Source organism: Oratosquilla oratoria, chromosome 21, assembly GCF_046742065.1.
Source record: "Oratosquilla oratoria isolate Oo_2021 chromosome 21, ASM4674206v1, whole genome shotgun sequence".
NCBI classification, from domain to species: domain Eukaryota; kingdom Metazoa; phylum Arthropoda; class Malacostraca; order Stomatopoda; family Squillidae; genus Oratosquilla; species Oratosquilla oratoria.
Window position 1 is genome coordinate 38,569,335 of NC_134797.1, and position 16,554 is coordinate 38,585,888.

Sequence of the window (16,554 nt, forward strand, 5' to 3'; positions counted from 1 at the left end):
AGAATTCAAAATACATTCGATCCTTTGTCTAGATTTTGAATTACAGGCTTTTCGACCTAAAGATTTTTATATTCAAAAAGTCTGGATTCACGTGGCGAATATTTCTTGATTTTGAGTTCTTTAGAATATGGAGTTCCTAAAATCCAAAATCCCTTACATAAAATTTCCTTAAATTGAAAACCGAGTCTGTCAGCTATTCCCTGGAGTTTTAATCTGATGTTCTAATCCTCTTCTCTTCTCTTCCTTTCCTCTTCCTCTTTTTTATTATCCATTCCTCTTTACGCTTATCGTCCACGTGTGGAATGTAGGACACCTTTAATTTCTTTAGCATACTGGCATACTTACTGCATTCTATTCTGGTTCACGACCTCATCTGATTAGAGGAGCATGACGTCATTTTGAATAAAATATATAAATTTCGCCGTTATCATATTAAGATAGCTGGGCAGAATTTGTAGTAATGGATTTAAACTGAACAAATTTAGGTTCAAGAGGAAAATAGACAAAAACTGGTTTGCCAATTTCAATTAAAGAATAGAATGGTTTTAGTAACCATGTGATGAACGCTGAAGGTATTGGTTGCTTTAAGAGAAGATTAGATAACTTTATGGATAGGAATGATGGGTGATAAGGGACATGGAACTACTTAGTATAGGCCTTATGATCTCTTGCAGTTTTCTTCAAACATGATTTTTAGCTCCTTGTAGACAGAAGAAAACTTTGACCTCCTTAAACTTCAGGTTTTATCCTCCACTTGGCAGAACCTTCTTTATTAACCAGAAGAAACTATACCAAGAGCGTCACTGATGTGGACCTGAAGATGTGAAATCTTAGTTCGCCCCACCAAGCGAAAGACCCGAAGACTCAAAGCCTCGACCACAGAGACTCTGTGGGGGACTCAACGATGGAAAACGCTGGTGGCTCTTCGAAACTTCGACAAGCCGTTCTTCGACTTCGCCAGGAGGCGGCGAGGCAATGGACCTCCATCCTGGAAGGTGTTTAGGACTTCAAAGGACGATCTTCCTTCACAAAGTGCTGTACCCTCACCTCAGTCATCGTCTGGGTTTATTTGGTCTTCATCAGCGTAGCGGCAGAAACTCCTATTTGGAGTTATTTTTACAACAGAGAGGCGTCCGTGGATAAGGATCTGGAGAAGTTCGGGAAATTTTTTAAATGGTTCCCGTACACTGAAGACGATGGTCAAAGCGTGTATCTTTTGCATTACAACCACGTCCTAACCATCCTTATGGTCCTCCCGTACTTGTATTCTGGGTTGCCCTCAACACTCAATGGATATTTTAGACCAATTAACAAGAATCCAAAGAGTTTTAGGATTGACAAGGACACATTCCGAAACATAAATCTTGACCAGTTCAAAAGATTCTATTTCGAGAGTGTTATGGTTCAAGCAGTCCAGCTGACGTGCATTGGGTCCATTATGTTCCTTTTGGAGTTCGTCTTCTAGTGGAGGTACACCGCTTATGAAATTGACCTTCTCAAGTGGCTTATTGGAGTTAATGAGATTGTTGAGTCCCCCGATATCTTTCCCCAGTGGTTCAGGAGCTCGATCGTTCCATAGATGAAGATCGTTGGGGAGAACACCCTTCACTTCACCTGCACAGATCACACAATGATCTACCACGGCCACTTCTTCACATTCCTCTTCTTCTGGAACGCAGGTTTGTTTGTTCTAGGTCTCGGAACCCTTCTTCGTTTGGCACTCATGTCAGTGCCAACGACTCGGCCAGTCTTCATCAGAAGTCCATCGCCTCAAGTTCGTCAAGTTGTAAGAAGCCTTAGCACCCAGGCAGACACCAGCGCCATCTTCATCTTGAACCACATTCGAAGTATTTCTGATTGGCCATTCTATGATACAGTCCTTGTCAACCTGAAGGAAGTTGGCCAGGAACTTCCACCAATCGGTTTTGAACATTTTTCTAAAAACCAGAAAGCCATGATCTTTAAGAAAGACGAAAAGATCTACGACATCTCCTGTTGTTGATCCTGCTGCTTCAGTGTTGAAACTTTTCCAGAAGAAAAACACAAAAATTGTGTTTAAAAAACGAAAATAGACTCTATGACATCTCTAGTTATTGACAAAGCTCCATCATTGAGGGATTCCGAAAAAATACAAAATATCTTGTTTTTAAAAGTGAAGGAATTAGAATCTACATTTGCTGCTGATGACAACACCTGAGCATTGAAAGATACATTTCACAAACGCCGTTCCCAGGTATACTGTATATCACTACGTATACCAAACAGTCCTTTCCCCTACAGATGGTGTGGCCCAACCAAACAAATTTGAAGTAGCATTTTAAAAGGGGTTTCCCTCAGCTGAATAAAATCAGATGACGAAAGAGACCTATTTCGGTGTCTAATCTCGAATGTCATTTTACATTTTATTCTGGCTGACGCCAGGCTAACTCATTCATCCCCTTGGACATCGAGTGGAGAAAGATAGAGAGATAGAGAGAGAGAGAGAGAGAGATTGAGAGAGAGAGAGATAGAGAGAGAGAGAGAGAGAGAGAGGGAGAGAGAGAGAGAGAGAGAGAGAGAGAGAGAGAAAGGGGAGGGAGAGAGTACATAGCGTTTTACCTGAAACAACCAGCGCTTCTCTCCTTGTGAACATTTTTGCGCCAAAGAGGGGAAGTGACAGATGCGGTCAAATAAAGACTTAAGGAGTGTAGTAGAAAGAAAAGATAAAAGAAACTAAATGTCCTTAGCCTTCTTTTACTGAACAAAGGTTAATCATAAAATAATGCTAATTGACCCTGGTCCGTATGGATGTCAATAAAGTCCCTAAAACATTAACTGCATAATACACACATTTAATATCCTCTACGGGGTCAAACAGTACTTGAATACAGGATGTCGATGTGTTGATCAAAACTCCAAACCGAATCTCTGTTTTACACATCTCCAAACTCCACCACTTGGCTACGTGACGGTCTTAGTAATTCAAAATCCCGAGTTCGACACTGATCGTAAAAGGAAAAAAATTTATGGGCTGTAGTTTACTGGAGTTTCTATCCTCATCGAAACAGTTGTTTGTACAACATCACTATACTATGATAGTTTTGGTATTAACTGACATCTGCCAAGCTATACCTTAATATGGAAAATTTTCATATCGATGAAAACATGAGGGGAAGCTTTATGTAAACATATAGATAAATAAAAGAATAAATAAGTAAATGAATAAATAGATAAATAAATAAATAAATAGATAAATGAATAAATAATAAAATGAATAGATAAATAGGAAAGTGGTTGAATAAATAAATAAATGAATAAATAGATAAATAGAAATTATGCAAGACAGTATATCAAATAACAAATAAATATATACATTCATATTCACATGAATTATTTATTTAACTAATTATTTAGTAAACCAGTCCCGTAATCAATCAATCAGCAAACAAGTAAAACCATGACTTATTAGATAAACCCATAAACCAGTATACAAACACATAAATGATCATAAAGGTAAATAAGAAATGAATTGAAATCGCGCAACTATATAAATATTTGTATACACACACAGACACACACACACACACACACACACACATATATATATATATATATATATATATACATATACATATATATATATATATATGTACACATATATATATACATTATATTATATATATACATAATATATATATATATATAAAAATATACATACACACACACACACGCACACACACACATATATATATATATATATATTTTTTTTTTTTTTTTTTTATTTTTTTTTCAGAAAAAAACACGGTGGTTTTTTGTGCAAATCATATTCACGTGTTTCTGTGAAATACTGCAAGAATGGAATCCACGAGCCACTTGTTGGACTTCTCCTCGTATGCCCCTGGACTTTCACCTGTCGTCTCATCGTTCTGTTCTTCTCTCATCAAATCACACAAGACTAAACTTTCTCTAAAGTTCCTCAAAAGTTGTCTACAAGAACAGGTTGTTCCAAAACCCATCTTGAACAATCGTCTTTTGAGGATGTGCCAAAAACCATTTGAAAAATTCCATAGGATCATTGTACAAAAACATATTGATGTTACTAAGGTTGAACTTCGGGAATCCTTTAGAATTACCAACGATAGAAGAAATGCCGTTCATCGCGCCATCCAAAAAGAATGGTAAAACAATCTACTTGATTAGTGTTACAGTAAGTTGAGATCTGCTCGTAAGACTCTTAGTTATAAACTTAACAAAAAACTACATATAGTAATCAAAGGTAGTGATTGGACTAAACATGCTAATCCCAATTTTGTTGTTAACTTATCAGATAAACCATTAAAATTTGATGAAAAATGTACTTTAGGTTTTGGTCTTAGTTTCGCAGCCATTCAGGGAGTTGATTTTGTTAATGTTGCCAAAGGGTTTTGTAATTTAGACAAATTTGTTGATATTCCGGTTCAAGATATTAATATTTGTAAAGGTTTTGTATACGCTTCATCGTCCATGTCCAGTATGCCAAATTGTCCTAAGAGATTTTTCAAGTCTTACAATGATCTAAAAAGAGATAAAGAATTACACATTACGAGGGCTGACAAAAGCAATTGCATCGTCATCTTAAACAAAGTTGATTATATAGAAAAAATGGCAACATTACTGGAGGATGAGGAAACCTATACAAAACTTAGTAAGAATCCCTTAGAGTCCATAAACAGTGATTTTAATCGTAGTATTAAAAAACTGTTGAAAGGACATGAACATCTTATCAAACAATTTTCTACCAAGTCCCCATCTTTACCATATATGTATGGGTTGATCAAAACTCACAAGCCGGGTTATCCTGTTAGACCCATCATTAGTTCTACTGGGTCCATAACTTACAAACTTTCAAAATGGCTTGTTTCCATCTTGAGCCCTTTGGTAGGTACTATATCTAATTCACATATTAATAATAATATGCACCTCATTAGTATTCTTAACGATCTAGACATTAACTATGACTTTAAACTAGTTAGCTATGATGTAACTAATCTCTTCACCCGTGTTCCAGTTTTAGATTTATTATTGTATCTTGAAGTTGAACTATCTAAACACGATATGCCACTACCTCCCAAAACCATCATTGAATTGATTAAATTATGTATAGTTACTGCTGTGTACAAAAGTTCGGAATGGTCATGGGTAATCCGTTATCTCCATTACTCAGCAACCTAAACATGGAGTTCTTTGAGAGAGAATTGTTGCCCAAGATTCTTCCCCCTTTTGTTTTGTGGAGGCGTTATGTTGGTGACATTTTATGCATATGGCCGGTAGATCACAATTTAGATTCTTTTCTTAGTAAATTGAATAATCTGGTTCCATCAATAAAATTCACCATCGAAACTGAAAAAGATAATAAGCTACCATTTTTAGATATTTTACTACACAGAAGCGGAAGATATTTTAAGTAGGATGTTTTTAGAAAAAACACTAATAATTTATCTTACGTTCATTATGACTCTGCTCAGAGTGAAAAAAAAAACTAAGCTTTCTGTCTTTGGTTCAATGTTCCTCAGCGCGTACAGAATTTGCAGCCCTGAATTTCTGGATAATGAGTTGAGCAACATATACAGCACTGCATCAGACTTAAAATATCCAAAGCATTTGGTAGACAATTCCCACACTATGGCAATAAAAACTTACTGTAAAACTCTACAGGAGAAAAATAACTTTTGTCATAAGAACCTCCTACTGCTTCCTTTTCATGAGAGTATGGCACGACTACCAAAAATACTTAAGGAATTCAACATAAATGTAGTCTTTAAGAACAATAGCACTGTTAAAAATATACTAATTAAAAATTCTCCACATTACACTGAAGGTTGTGTATACACCATTCCTTGTCTGCAGTGCCAAAAATTCTACAAACTGGCAAAGATTTACAAACAAGAATAAACCAACATAAATACAGTGTGAGAAGTGGTCAAATGTCTAGTGGTATTTTTGTTCATGTGAGGGACCAAGATCATGTAATTGACTGGAAAAATGCTAGTAAAATAACCTCTTGTAATTCCTTTACTGAAAGGAACATAATTGAATCAAGCCAATTTAAACAAAATTTTGATAAAAATATGTACAGACTTGATCATTTTATTTCAAAGAAAATTGTTACATATTTTCCTGCCCGGATATTTGGTCCATCTATGACCTGAGGACTGTTGGTAATTTTCTCAGGCTTATATGACACATCTTTCCGTGTTTCCTAAAATATTTTGACTTCTATATATATATACTGTCTGTATCTTCTTTACTGTATTCACTTAATGATGGCTGAAATGGACGAAAACGTTTGGCCTACGTTTCTAATTTACCAGTTTTTTTTCTGCAAATTATATGCACGTGTTATGTGTGAAATACTGCAATATATATATATATATATATATATAAAAGAGTGATAGGTGGGGAAGGGTAAATGAAGATCGGCTTTTAGAATACGTCCTAACGTTTCGGTCACTATGGCCTTCTTCAGAGGACTCTGAAGAAGGTCATAGTGACCGAAACGTTGGGACGTATTCTAAAAGCCCCTCTTCATTTACCCTTCCCCACCTATCACTCTCTCATTTGTCTAAAACAATTTCTAAATATATAAATATATGTATATATATATATATATATATATATATTATATACATATATATATATATATACACATATATATACATATACATAAATATATATATATATATATATATATATATATATACACAAATATATACACACACATACACACACACACATATATATATATATAATATATATATATATATATATATATATATGTGTGTGTAATATATATATATATATGTATATATATATATATATACATATATATAATATACATATATGTATATTATATATATATATATATATATATATATATAATATACATATATATATATATATATATATATTTATATATATATATATATATATGTATATTATATATATATATATATAATATACATATATATATATATATATACATATATATATATACATATATATGCAAAGAAATCACAAAACACATTTGATGAACTATTTTTGCAGAAACTACCGGAAAAAAAAAAAAGATACCGAACGTTTTCGTCTATTAAGACATTTTGAAATGAACCTTTGAAAATATCTAGAGCAAAACCTTCGGGATCTGTGTTTTCAATTTCCAGGTGGTTTTCTGATATATACATATATATATATATATATATATATATATATATATATATATATATATATATATATATGTATATATATATATGTATATATACATATATATATATGTATGAATATATATATATATACACGCATATATATATATATATATATATATATATATATATGTATATATATAGATAGATACACACACACACATATATATATATATATTAGGGTGTTTCAAACCCATAGGGTAAAATTGCAAGGTGCGTGTATACTTTCAGCTGCATGTTGCCCTGTTTCCTAATTATATAAGCTGAAATTGTGCCAAATTATGCAATGATCTGTGAAGATTTAAAGGTCGCTCATATTGTTCACTTTTTAAGCCCATGCAAAAAAATACCTAATTTTCTCTTCTCATATTCTTGTAGAACGCAGGTGAACTTTGAAATGGCTAGACGTCGTGCAGCATCAGTTTGGCTCCTTGGACATTCTGAGGAAGAACTTACTGGTTCCAGACTCCCGTCCAATGGTCAAGTCCTAAAGCACTTCTTTTACCATCATTTCGACTTGAAGTGCATGAAGTCTGAGAGCGCGAAGGCAGTTGTGGAAGCGGTTTTTTTGTTCTGGGCGAAGGCCCAAATCCCTACAACAACACTATTTTATGCCAAAAAGAAGCTTACAGATCTGGTTACGAAATACGAAGGTCTCAAGAAGAATCGTCTGCGGGATTCGGAGAATCAGCGCATGAAGGAACAAATGTTTTGTGATGACTTAGATGAAATCTTCGACGTTGCTCACAAAGATGCGCTGATAATGATGAAAAATGAAGAAGATAAAGCCTTCTTGTTGAGCCAACGAGAGGATCGTTCCCAGTCGAGCATGGCTGGAATTGACATGGATCATTTAAAGTCTCTTGAGAAGAAAAAGAAAAGGGCTGAAGTAGAAGACAAACGCAAGAAGAAATCTGAGGCGGAAAAACGACTAACCGTCGAAGTCGTCAGCTCATCGACACTAGCTGATTCCAGTTCGTCTTCAGAGTCCTCTGCAGATGACTCCTTTCAAATTCACAGCCACAAAAAAAGAAAGAAGTCGGATGCTATATCTGCAGGTCCATCGATTCCCAAGAATATCTTCTTGAAACCTGAAGTTACGGCGGCTCTGGATCGTACTGGCGTGTCTCACAGGAAAGCAATGCACCAACTGGGGGCTCAGGCAAAGTCTATTGGTATTGACATCGAACAAATCACTTTGTCTCAGAGTTCGATTTACCGGTACCGGAAAAAGAACCGTGAAGAAGCAGCAACCAGCATCAAGGCTGACATCATGACAAGAATTCCACGTGATACACCTCTCGTGTTGCATTGGGATGGCAAGCTATTGCCTGACATAACTGTAGCAAGTTCTGGTCGGGAGAAGGCTGAAAGAATCGCAATTCTTGCCTCAGGAGATGGTGTTGAGTTCCTCCTTGGTGTTCCCAAAATTGGATCTAGTTCGGGTACAGATCAAGCCAATGCATGTCTGTCTGCTATCAACGATTGGGGCCTGTCACACCAAATCAAGGCTATTGTGTTTGACACAACAGCCTCAAACACAGGTTTGCTTCAAGGCGCCTGTATCAAAATTCAAGAGCAACTACAAAAGGAGCTTGTTTGGTTGGCCTGTCGGCATCACGTGTACGAAGTGATCCTTGCTGATGTGTTCCGTTCTGCCTACGGTCCTTCTTCCGGACCAAGTATCCCATTATTTTCACGTTTTCAAGATCTGTGGGGAAACCTCGACAAAAGAAACTTCAAGACAGCAGAGGATGATGAAGAAATCTTGGCAAACTTCGTGGGTGATTGGTCCGTACCTCGTGAGGAAGCAATGCGACGTCTTGAGGTTGCCCTGAGGTTAACTGCAACAAGAGATGATTATCGGGAACTTACTACTCTTGCCTACATCTTCCTTGGAGGTACTCCACCGGGTGGAATTTCCTTTCGTGCTCCAGGTGCTTTCCATCATGCAAGATGGATGGGAAAATGTATATATTGTATAAAAATATTCCTCTTCCATGATCGGTTTCCTCTGACGGAAGGTGAACTGAAAGCAGTTCGAGATATTTCCCTGTTCGCCGCCCTGTGCTATGTGCCATTTTGGAATGAGTCACCAATCGGTCCCTATGCTGCCAAGAATGATATGGATATGATGAAACTCATGCAACATGGAATCCCAAATGAAAAACTTGCCAAGGTTGCCTTCACAGCTTTTAAAACGTCATCTTTGGTATATTTCAGAGGAAGCTGTGGGACTTTCCCTGTTCGACGATCGTATCTCACCTGATGAAAAGCGGAAAATGGTGGACAATATGTCTCTGCCTGCAAAACCAAAAGGATTGAAGAGGGTCGATGGAAAAACATTTTCGACACGGATTTCCCTCCCTGAATTTTTTACGATGAAGACAAAAAGTATATTTCCTGTGATTCTGTCAGAAGAACCTGAATTCCTTACGAAAGATCCATCTTCTTGGGAAAATGATGATTTGTATCGTCGCTTCGAAAAAGCAGCACATGAGCTGAAGGCTGTGAATGACTGTGCTGAGCGGGCCATTTCTCTTATCCAACAATTTAACACTGTTATTACCAAAGATGAAGATCAGCGACAATTTCTTTTAAGAGTTGTGCAAGAGCACCGGAAGGAGATTCCACTGCCAAAAAAATCAGCTTTCAAATGATCATGTTTCATTGGCTTTTTTAAAGAGTTTTATTTCATTTGTTGTTTGAAGAGTTGTGCAAAAGCACTGGAAGGAGATTCCACCGTCAAAAAAATCAGCTTTCAAATGATCATGTTTCATTGCCTTTGTTTAAAAGAGTTTTATTTAATTTGTTTCATTTTTTTGAAGAGAGAATTAAAAATAAATTTAATGAAATGTCATTTGTTTTATTTTCTCATTTTTTCAACTTTTAAAAATAAAGCAAACTTTTTGAGCGACCCCTAAATATTCAGCTACCCCCTAAAAATTTTGTGTGAACATTGCATTATTTGATACAAAAGAGGGCAGCATACAGCTGAAACAAAATTCGTATTTTAATTTTTTTGAAACACCCTAATATATATATATATATGTGTGTGTGTGTGTGTGTGTGTGTGTGTGTGTGTGTATATATATATAAACTATATATGCATATATATATAATATATAAATATATATACATATGTATGTATGTATGCATATAAATAGCAACTATGGCCATGTGTTGAATAATTCAAAATACATTCGATCCTTTGTCTAGATTTTGAATTACAGGCTTTTCGACCTAAAGATTTTTATATTCAAAAAGTCTGGATTCACGTGGCGAATATTTCTTGATTTTGAGTTCTTTAGAATATGGAGTTCCTAAAATCCAAAATCCCTTACATAAAATTTCCTTAAATTGAAAACCGAGTCTGTCAGCTATTCCCTGGAGTTTTAATCTGATGTTCTAATCCTCTTCTCTTCTCTTCCTTTCCTCTTCCTCTTTTTATTATCTATTCCTCTTCACTCTTATCATCCTCGTGTGGAATATAGGACACCTTTAATTTCTTTAGCATAGTGGCATATTTACTGAATTCTATTCGGATTCACGACCAAATCTGATTAGAAGAGCATGACGTCATTTTGAATAAAATATTTAAAGTTCGCCGTTATTATATTAAAAGGGCAGGGCAGAATTCGTATTAAAGGATTTAAACTAGAGAAATTTAGGTTGAAGGGGAAAATAGACAAAAACTGGTTTGCCAATAGTAATTAAAGAATAGAATGGTTTTAGTAACCATGTGATGAATACTAAAAGTATTGGTTGTTTTAAGAGAAGATTAGATAAATTTATGGATAGGAATGATAGGTGATAAGGGACATGGAACTACCTAGTATAGGCCTTATGATCTCTTGCAGTTTTCTTCAAACATGATTTTTAGCTCCTTGTAGACAGAAGAAAACTTTGACCTCCTTAAACTTGGCAGAACCTTCTTTATTAACCAGAAGAAACTATACCAAGAGCGTCACTGATGTGGACCTGAAGATGTGAAATCTTAGTTCGCTCCACCAGGCGGAAGACCCGAAGACTCAAAGCCTCGACCACAGAGACTCTGTGGGGGACTCAACGATGGAAAACGCTGGTGGCTCTTCGAAACTTCGACAAGCCGTTCTTCGACTTCGCCAGGAGGCGGCGAGGCAATGGACCTCCATCCTGGAAGGTGTTTAGGACTTCAAAGGACGATCATTCTTCACGAAGTGCTGTACCCTCACCTCAGTCTTCGTCTGGGTTTATATGATCTTCATCAGCGTAGCGGCAGAAGCTCCAATTTGGAGTTATTTTTACAACAGAGAGGCGTCCGTGGATAAGGATCTGGAGAAGTTCGGGAAATTTTTGAAATGGTTCCCGTACACTGAAGACGATGGTGACAGAGTCTATCTTTTGCATTACAACCACGTCCTAACCATCCTTATGGTCCTCCCGTACTTGTATTCTGGGTTGCCCTCAACACTCAATGGATATTTTAGACCAATTAACAAGAATCCAAAGAGTTTTAGGATTGACAAGGACACATTCCGAAACATAAATCTGGACCAGTTCAAAAGATTCTATTTCGAGTGTGTTATGGTTCAAGCAGTCCAGCTGACGTGCATTGGGTCCATTATGTTCCTTTTGGAGTTCGTCTTCTAGTGGAGGTACAGCGCTTATGAAACTGACCTTCTCAAGTGGCTTATTGGAGTTAATGAGATTGTTAAGTCCCCCGATATCTTTCCCCAGTGGTTCAGGAGCTCGATCGTTCCATAGATGAAGATCGTTGGGGAGAACACCCTTCACTTCACCTGCACAGATCACACAATGATCTACCACGGCCACTTCTTCACATTCCTCTTCTTCTGGAACGCAGGTTTGTTTGTTCTAGGTCTCGGAACCCTTCTTCGTTTGGCACTCATGTCAGTGCCAACGACTCGGCCTGTCTTCATCAGGAGTCCATCGCCTCAAGTTCGTCAAGTTATAAGAAGCCTTAGCACCCAGGCAGACACCAGCGCCATCTTCATATTGAACCACATTCGAAGCATTTCTGATTGGCCATTCTATGATACAGTCCTTGTCAACCTGAAGGAAGTGGGCCAGGAACTTCCACCAATCGGTTTTGAACATTTTTCTAAAAACCAGAAAGACACGATTTTTAAGAAAGACGAAAAGATCTACGACATCTCCTATTGTTGATGCTGCTGCTTCAGTGTTGAAACATTTCCAGAAGAAAAACACAAAAATTGTGTTTAAAAAACGAAAATAGACTCTATGACATCTTTTGTTATTGACAAAGCTCCATTATTGAGGGATTCCAAAAAAATACAAAACATCTTGTTTTTAAAAGTGAAGGAATTAGAATCTACATTTGCTTCTGATGACAAACAAAAATAGACTCTATGACATCTCTTGTTATTGTCAAAGCTCCATCATTGAGGGATTCCGAAAAAATACAAAACATCTTGTTTTTAAAAGTGAAGGAATTAGATCTACATTTGCTGCTGATGACAACACCTTAGCATTGAAAGATACATTTCACAAACGCCGTTCCCAGGTATACTGTATATCACTACGTATACCAAACAGTCCTTTCCCCTATAGAAGGTGTGGCCCAACCAAACAAATTTGAAGTAGCACTTTAAAAGGGGTTTCCCTCAGCTGAATAAAATCAGATGACGAAAGAGACCTATTTCGGTGTCTAATCTCCAATGTCATTTTTCATTTTATTCTGGCTGACGCCAGGCTATCTCATTCATCCCCTTGGACATCGAGTGGAGAGAGAGAGAGAGAGAGAGAGAGAGAGAGAGAGAGAGAGAGAGAGAGAGAGAGAGAGAGAGAGAGAGAGAGAGAGAGAGAGAGAGAGAGAGAGAGAGAGAGAGAGAGAGAGAGAGAGAGAGAGAGAGAGAGAGGGAGGGAGAGAGTACATAGCGTTTTGCCTGAAATAACCAGCGCTTCTCTCCTTGTGAACATTATTGCGCCAAAGAGGGGAAGTGACAGATGCGGTCAAATAAAGACTTAAGGAGTGTAGCAGAAACGAAGGATAAAAGAAACTAAATGTGTTTAGCTTTCAAAGATTAATCATAAAATAATGCTAATTGATCCTGGTCCGTATGGATGTCAATAAAGTCCCTAAAACATTAACTGCATAATACACACATCTAATATCCTATACAGGGTCGAACAGTACTTGAATACAGGATGTTCGATGTGTTGATCAAAACTCCAAACCGAATCTCTGTTTTACACATCTCCAAACTCCACCACTTGGCTACGTGACGGTCTTAGTAATTCAAAATCCCGAGTTCGACACTGATCGTAAAAGGAATTTTTTTTATGGGCTGTAGTTTACTGGAGTTTCTATCCTCACCGAAACAGTTGTTTGTACAACATCACTATACTATGATAGTTTTGGTATTAACTGACATCAGCCAAGCTATACTTTAATATGGAAAATTTTTATATCGATGAAAACATGAGGGGAAGCTTTATGTAAACATATAGATAAATAAAAGAATGAATAAGTAAATGAATAAATAAATGAATAAATAAATAAATGAATAAATAGATAAATGAATGAATAAATAAATAAGAAAATGAATAGATGAATAAGAAAATGATTGAATAAATAAATAAATAAATAAATAGATAAATAGAAATTATGCAAACAATAAATATATACATTCATATTCACATAAATAATTTTTTTAACTAATTATTAAGTAAACCAATCCCTTAATCAATGAATCAATCAACAAACAAGTAAAACCATGAATTATCATATAAACCCATAAACCAGTATACAAACACATAGACGATCATAAAGGTAAATAAGAAATGAATTGAAATCGCGCAACTAGATGAATTAACAAGTGAATCCAATAAAGACTGAAACAGCAAATAATAAATTCGTTTTTCAAACGAATAAATTTTTCTGCGCCTCTTCCCTTTTGTTCGTTTTTCCTTCTCCAGCTGCCCTTCCTCCTCCTCCTCCTCCTCTTTCTCCTCCTCCTCCTCTTCCTCCTCCTTTTCCTTCTACTCCTTCTATTTTCCCTCCTCTTCCTCTCCGTTCCTTTCCTCATCTTCTCCTTTCTCTTTATACTCAATGTACTTCTTCTTCTTCCACCTCCTCCTCCTCCTACTCCCTTCTCTCTTCTTTCTCCTTCTCCTTCTCTTCCTCCTCCTCCTCTTTCTCCTACCTTTCTTCTTTCTGTTTTTATCGCCCTTCTCCTTTCCCTCCTCCTTCTTCTCTTCCTCCTCCTTCTCCTTTTATTCTTCTTCTTTCCTCTCCTCCTTCTCCTCTTCCTCCTCCTTTTCCTTTTATTTCTCTTCTTTCCCCTCCTCCTTCCTACTTCTTTTCATTCTCCTCTTCCTCCTCCTCCTCTTCCTCCTTCTCCTTTTCCTCCACCCCTTCCTCTTCCCTCCTCCTTCTCCTCTTCTTCATCTTTTATCTTCTCCTCCTCTCTTTTGTTCCCCTTCTATTCCCTCTACTCTTCCTACTCCTCCTTCTCACTTTCCTATCCTCTTTCCTCCTAATCCCTTTCCTTTTCCTCCTCCTCCTTCTATTGCTTCTTCTCCTATTCTTCCTCTTCTTCTTCCTGCTACTCCTATTCCTTTGCCTCCTATTTTTCCTACTCTTCCTCTTCCTTCTCTTTCTCCTTCACCTAATCCTCTTACCCTTCCCCTTTATCCTCCTCCTCTTCCTCCTACTTTTCCTTATCCCCCTTCTCCTCATCGTTCTTCTCTTCCTCCTCTTCCCATTTATCCTCCTCCTCCTCCTACTTTTCCTTCTCCCCTTCTCCTCCTCGTTCTTCTCTTTCTCCTCTTCCCCTTTATCATCCTCCTCCTCCTCTTCCTCCTACTTTTCCTTCTCCCCCTACGCCTCCTCGTTCTTCTCCTCCTCCTCTTCCCCTTTATCTTCCTCCTCCTCCTGCTCCTCCTCTTCCTCCTACTTTTCCTTCTCCCCCTTCGCCTCCTCGTTTTTCTCCTCCTCCTCTTCCCCTTTATCCTCCTCCTCCTACTCCTCCTCTTCCTCCTACTTTTCCTTCTCCCTCTTCGCCTACTCGTTCTTCTCCTCCTCCTCTTCCCCTTTATCCTCCTCCTTCTTCTCCTCCTCCTCCTCCTCCCCCCTTCGCCTCCTCTTTCTTCTCCTCCTCCTCTTCCCCTTTATCTTCCTCCTCCTCCTCCTCTTCCTCCTACTTTTCCTTCTCCCCCGTCGCCTCCTCGTTCTTCTCCTCCTCCTCTTCCCCTTTATCCTCCTCCTCCTCTTCCTCCTCCCCCCTTCGCCTCCTCGTTCTTCTCCTCCTCCTCTTCCCCTTTATCCTCCTCCTCCTCCTCTTCCTCCTACTTTTCCTTCTTCCCCTTCTCCTCCTCGTTCTTCTCCTCCTCCTCTTCCCCTTTATCCTCCTTCTCCTCTTCCTCCTCCCCCTTCGCCTCGTCGTTCTTCTCCTCCTCCTCTTCCCCTTGATCCTCCTCCTTCTCCCCTTCCTCCTGCTTTTCCTTCTCCCCCTTCGCCTCCTCGTTCTTCTCTTCCTCCTCTTACCCTTTATCCTCCTCCTCCTCCTGCTTCACCACCTCTCCACAGCCTCTTATCTCTGGTATCCCTCTCCAGTCACTCCTCCGAAGCCAGAATGCTGTTTTGTGCACTTTCCTCCTCACACCTTATTTCCTCCACTAACCTAATCCACTCTCTCTCTCTCTCTCTCCTTCTTCATTTCCTCTCCCTACCTCCTTCTTCGTCCTCTCCTTGTCCCTCCGATACGTCTTATTATTATACTTTTTCTCTTTCTTTATTACCAATCCGTCTTCCTCCTACTTCTGTTTTTTTTTTTTTAATTCTTCGTTTTCCTTTTTTTTTCGTTTTCTTTGTCATTTCGAATATCTGATATGTTTCTTCTCTTTCTCTCCCTCTCTTTCTCTCTCTCTCTCTCTCTCTCTCTCTCTCTCTCTCTCTCTCTCTCTCTCTCTCCAACTATTTACATCTCTCTCTCTCTCACTTTCGTTTACATATAATTTCTTCTTTTACTCTATTATTTTCTTCTTCTGTTTACTCTTCTCTTCTCTTTGTTCTTCCCTCATATTTTCTATTTACTTTTCAACTTCTTTTGATTTTGATTTCACTTTCAACCCCCCTTTACCCCTTATCCAAACTTTTCCTAATTTCTTCTTTTCCTCTTCACTTTCCTTTAATCCTCAGCTCCTTCAACTCACTTTAACCCTTTCTCGTGCTCCTGCTGCGTCTCCTAATACTAATTGTCATTCGCCTCCCTATCCTCCTCCTCCTCCTCCTCCTCCTCTTCCTGCTTCTCCTCCTGTTCCTCTTTCTAATCCTAATCCAAATTCTGCTTCGCCTATTCCTCCTGTTCTT

The 16,554-nt window shown here is 37.7% G+C and overlaps 1 protein-coding gene across 1 annotated transcript; it reads left to right on the forward strand.

The window, feature by feature from the left end:
- Window positions 1-7,594: 7,594 nt before the first annotated feature.
- Window positions 7,595-10,142, forward strand: LOC143036625 (uncharacterized). Its single transcript, XM_076204185.1, has 2 exons — window positions 7,595-9,118; window positions 9,441-10,142. Exons 1-2 carry the CDS (start codon window positions 7,615-7,617, stop codon window positions 9,875-9,877), a joined length of 1,941 nt encoding a protein of 646 aa, XP_076060300.1. The 5' UTR covers window positions 7,595-7,614; the 3' UTR covers window positions 9,878-10,142.
- The last annotated feature ends 6,412 nt before the right edge of the window (window positions 10,143-16,554 follow it).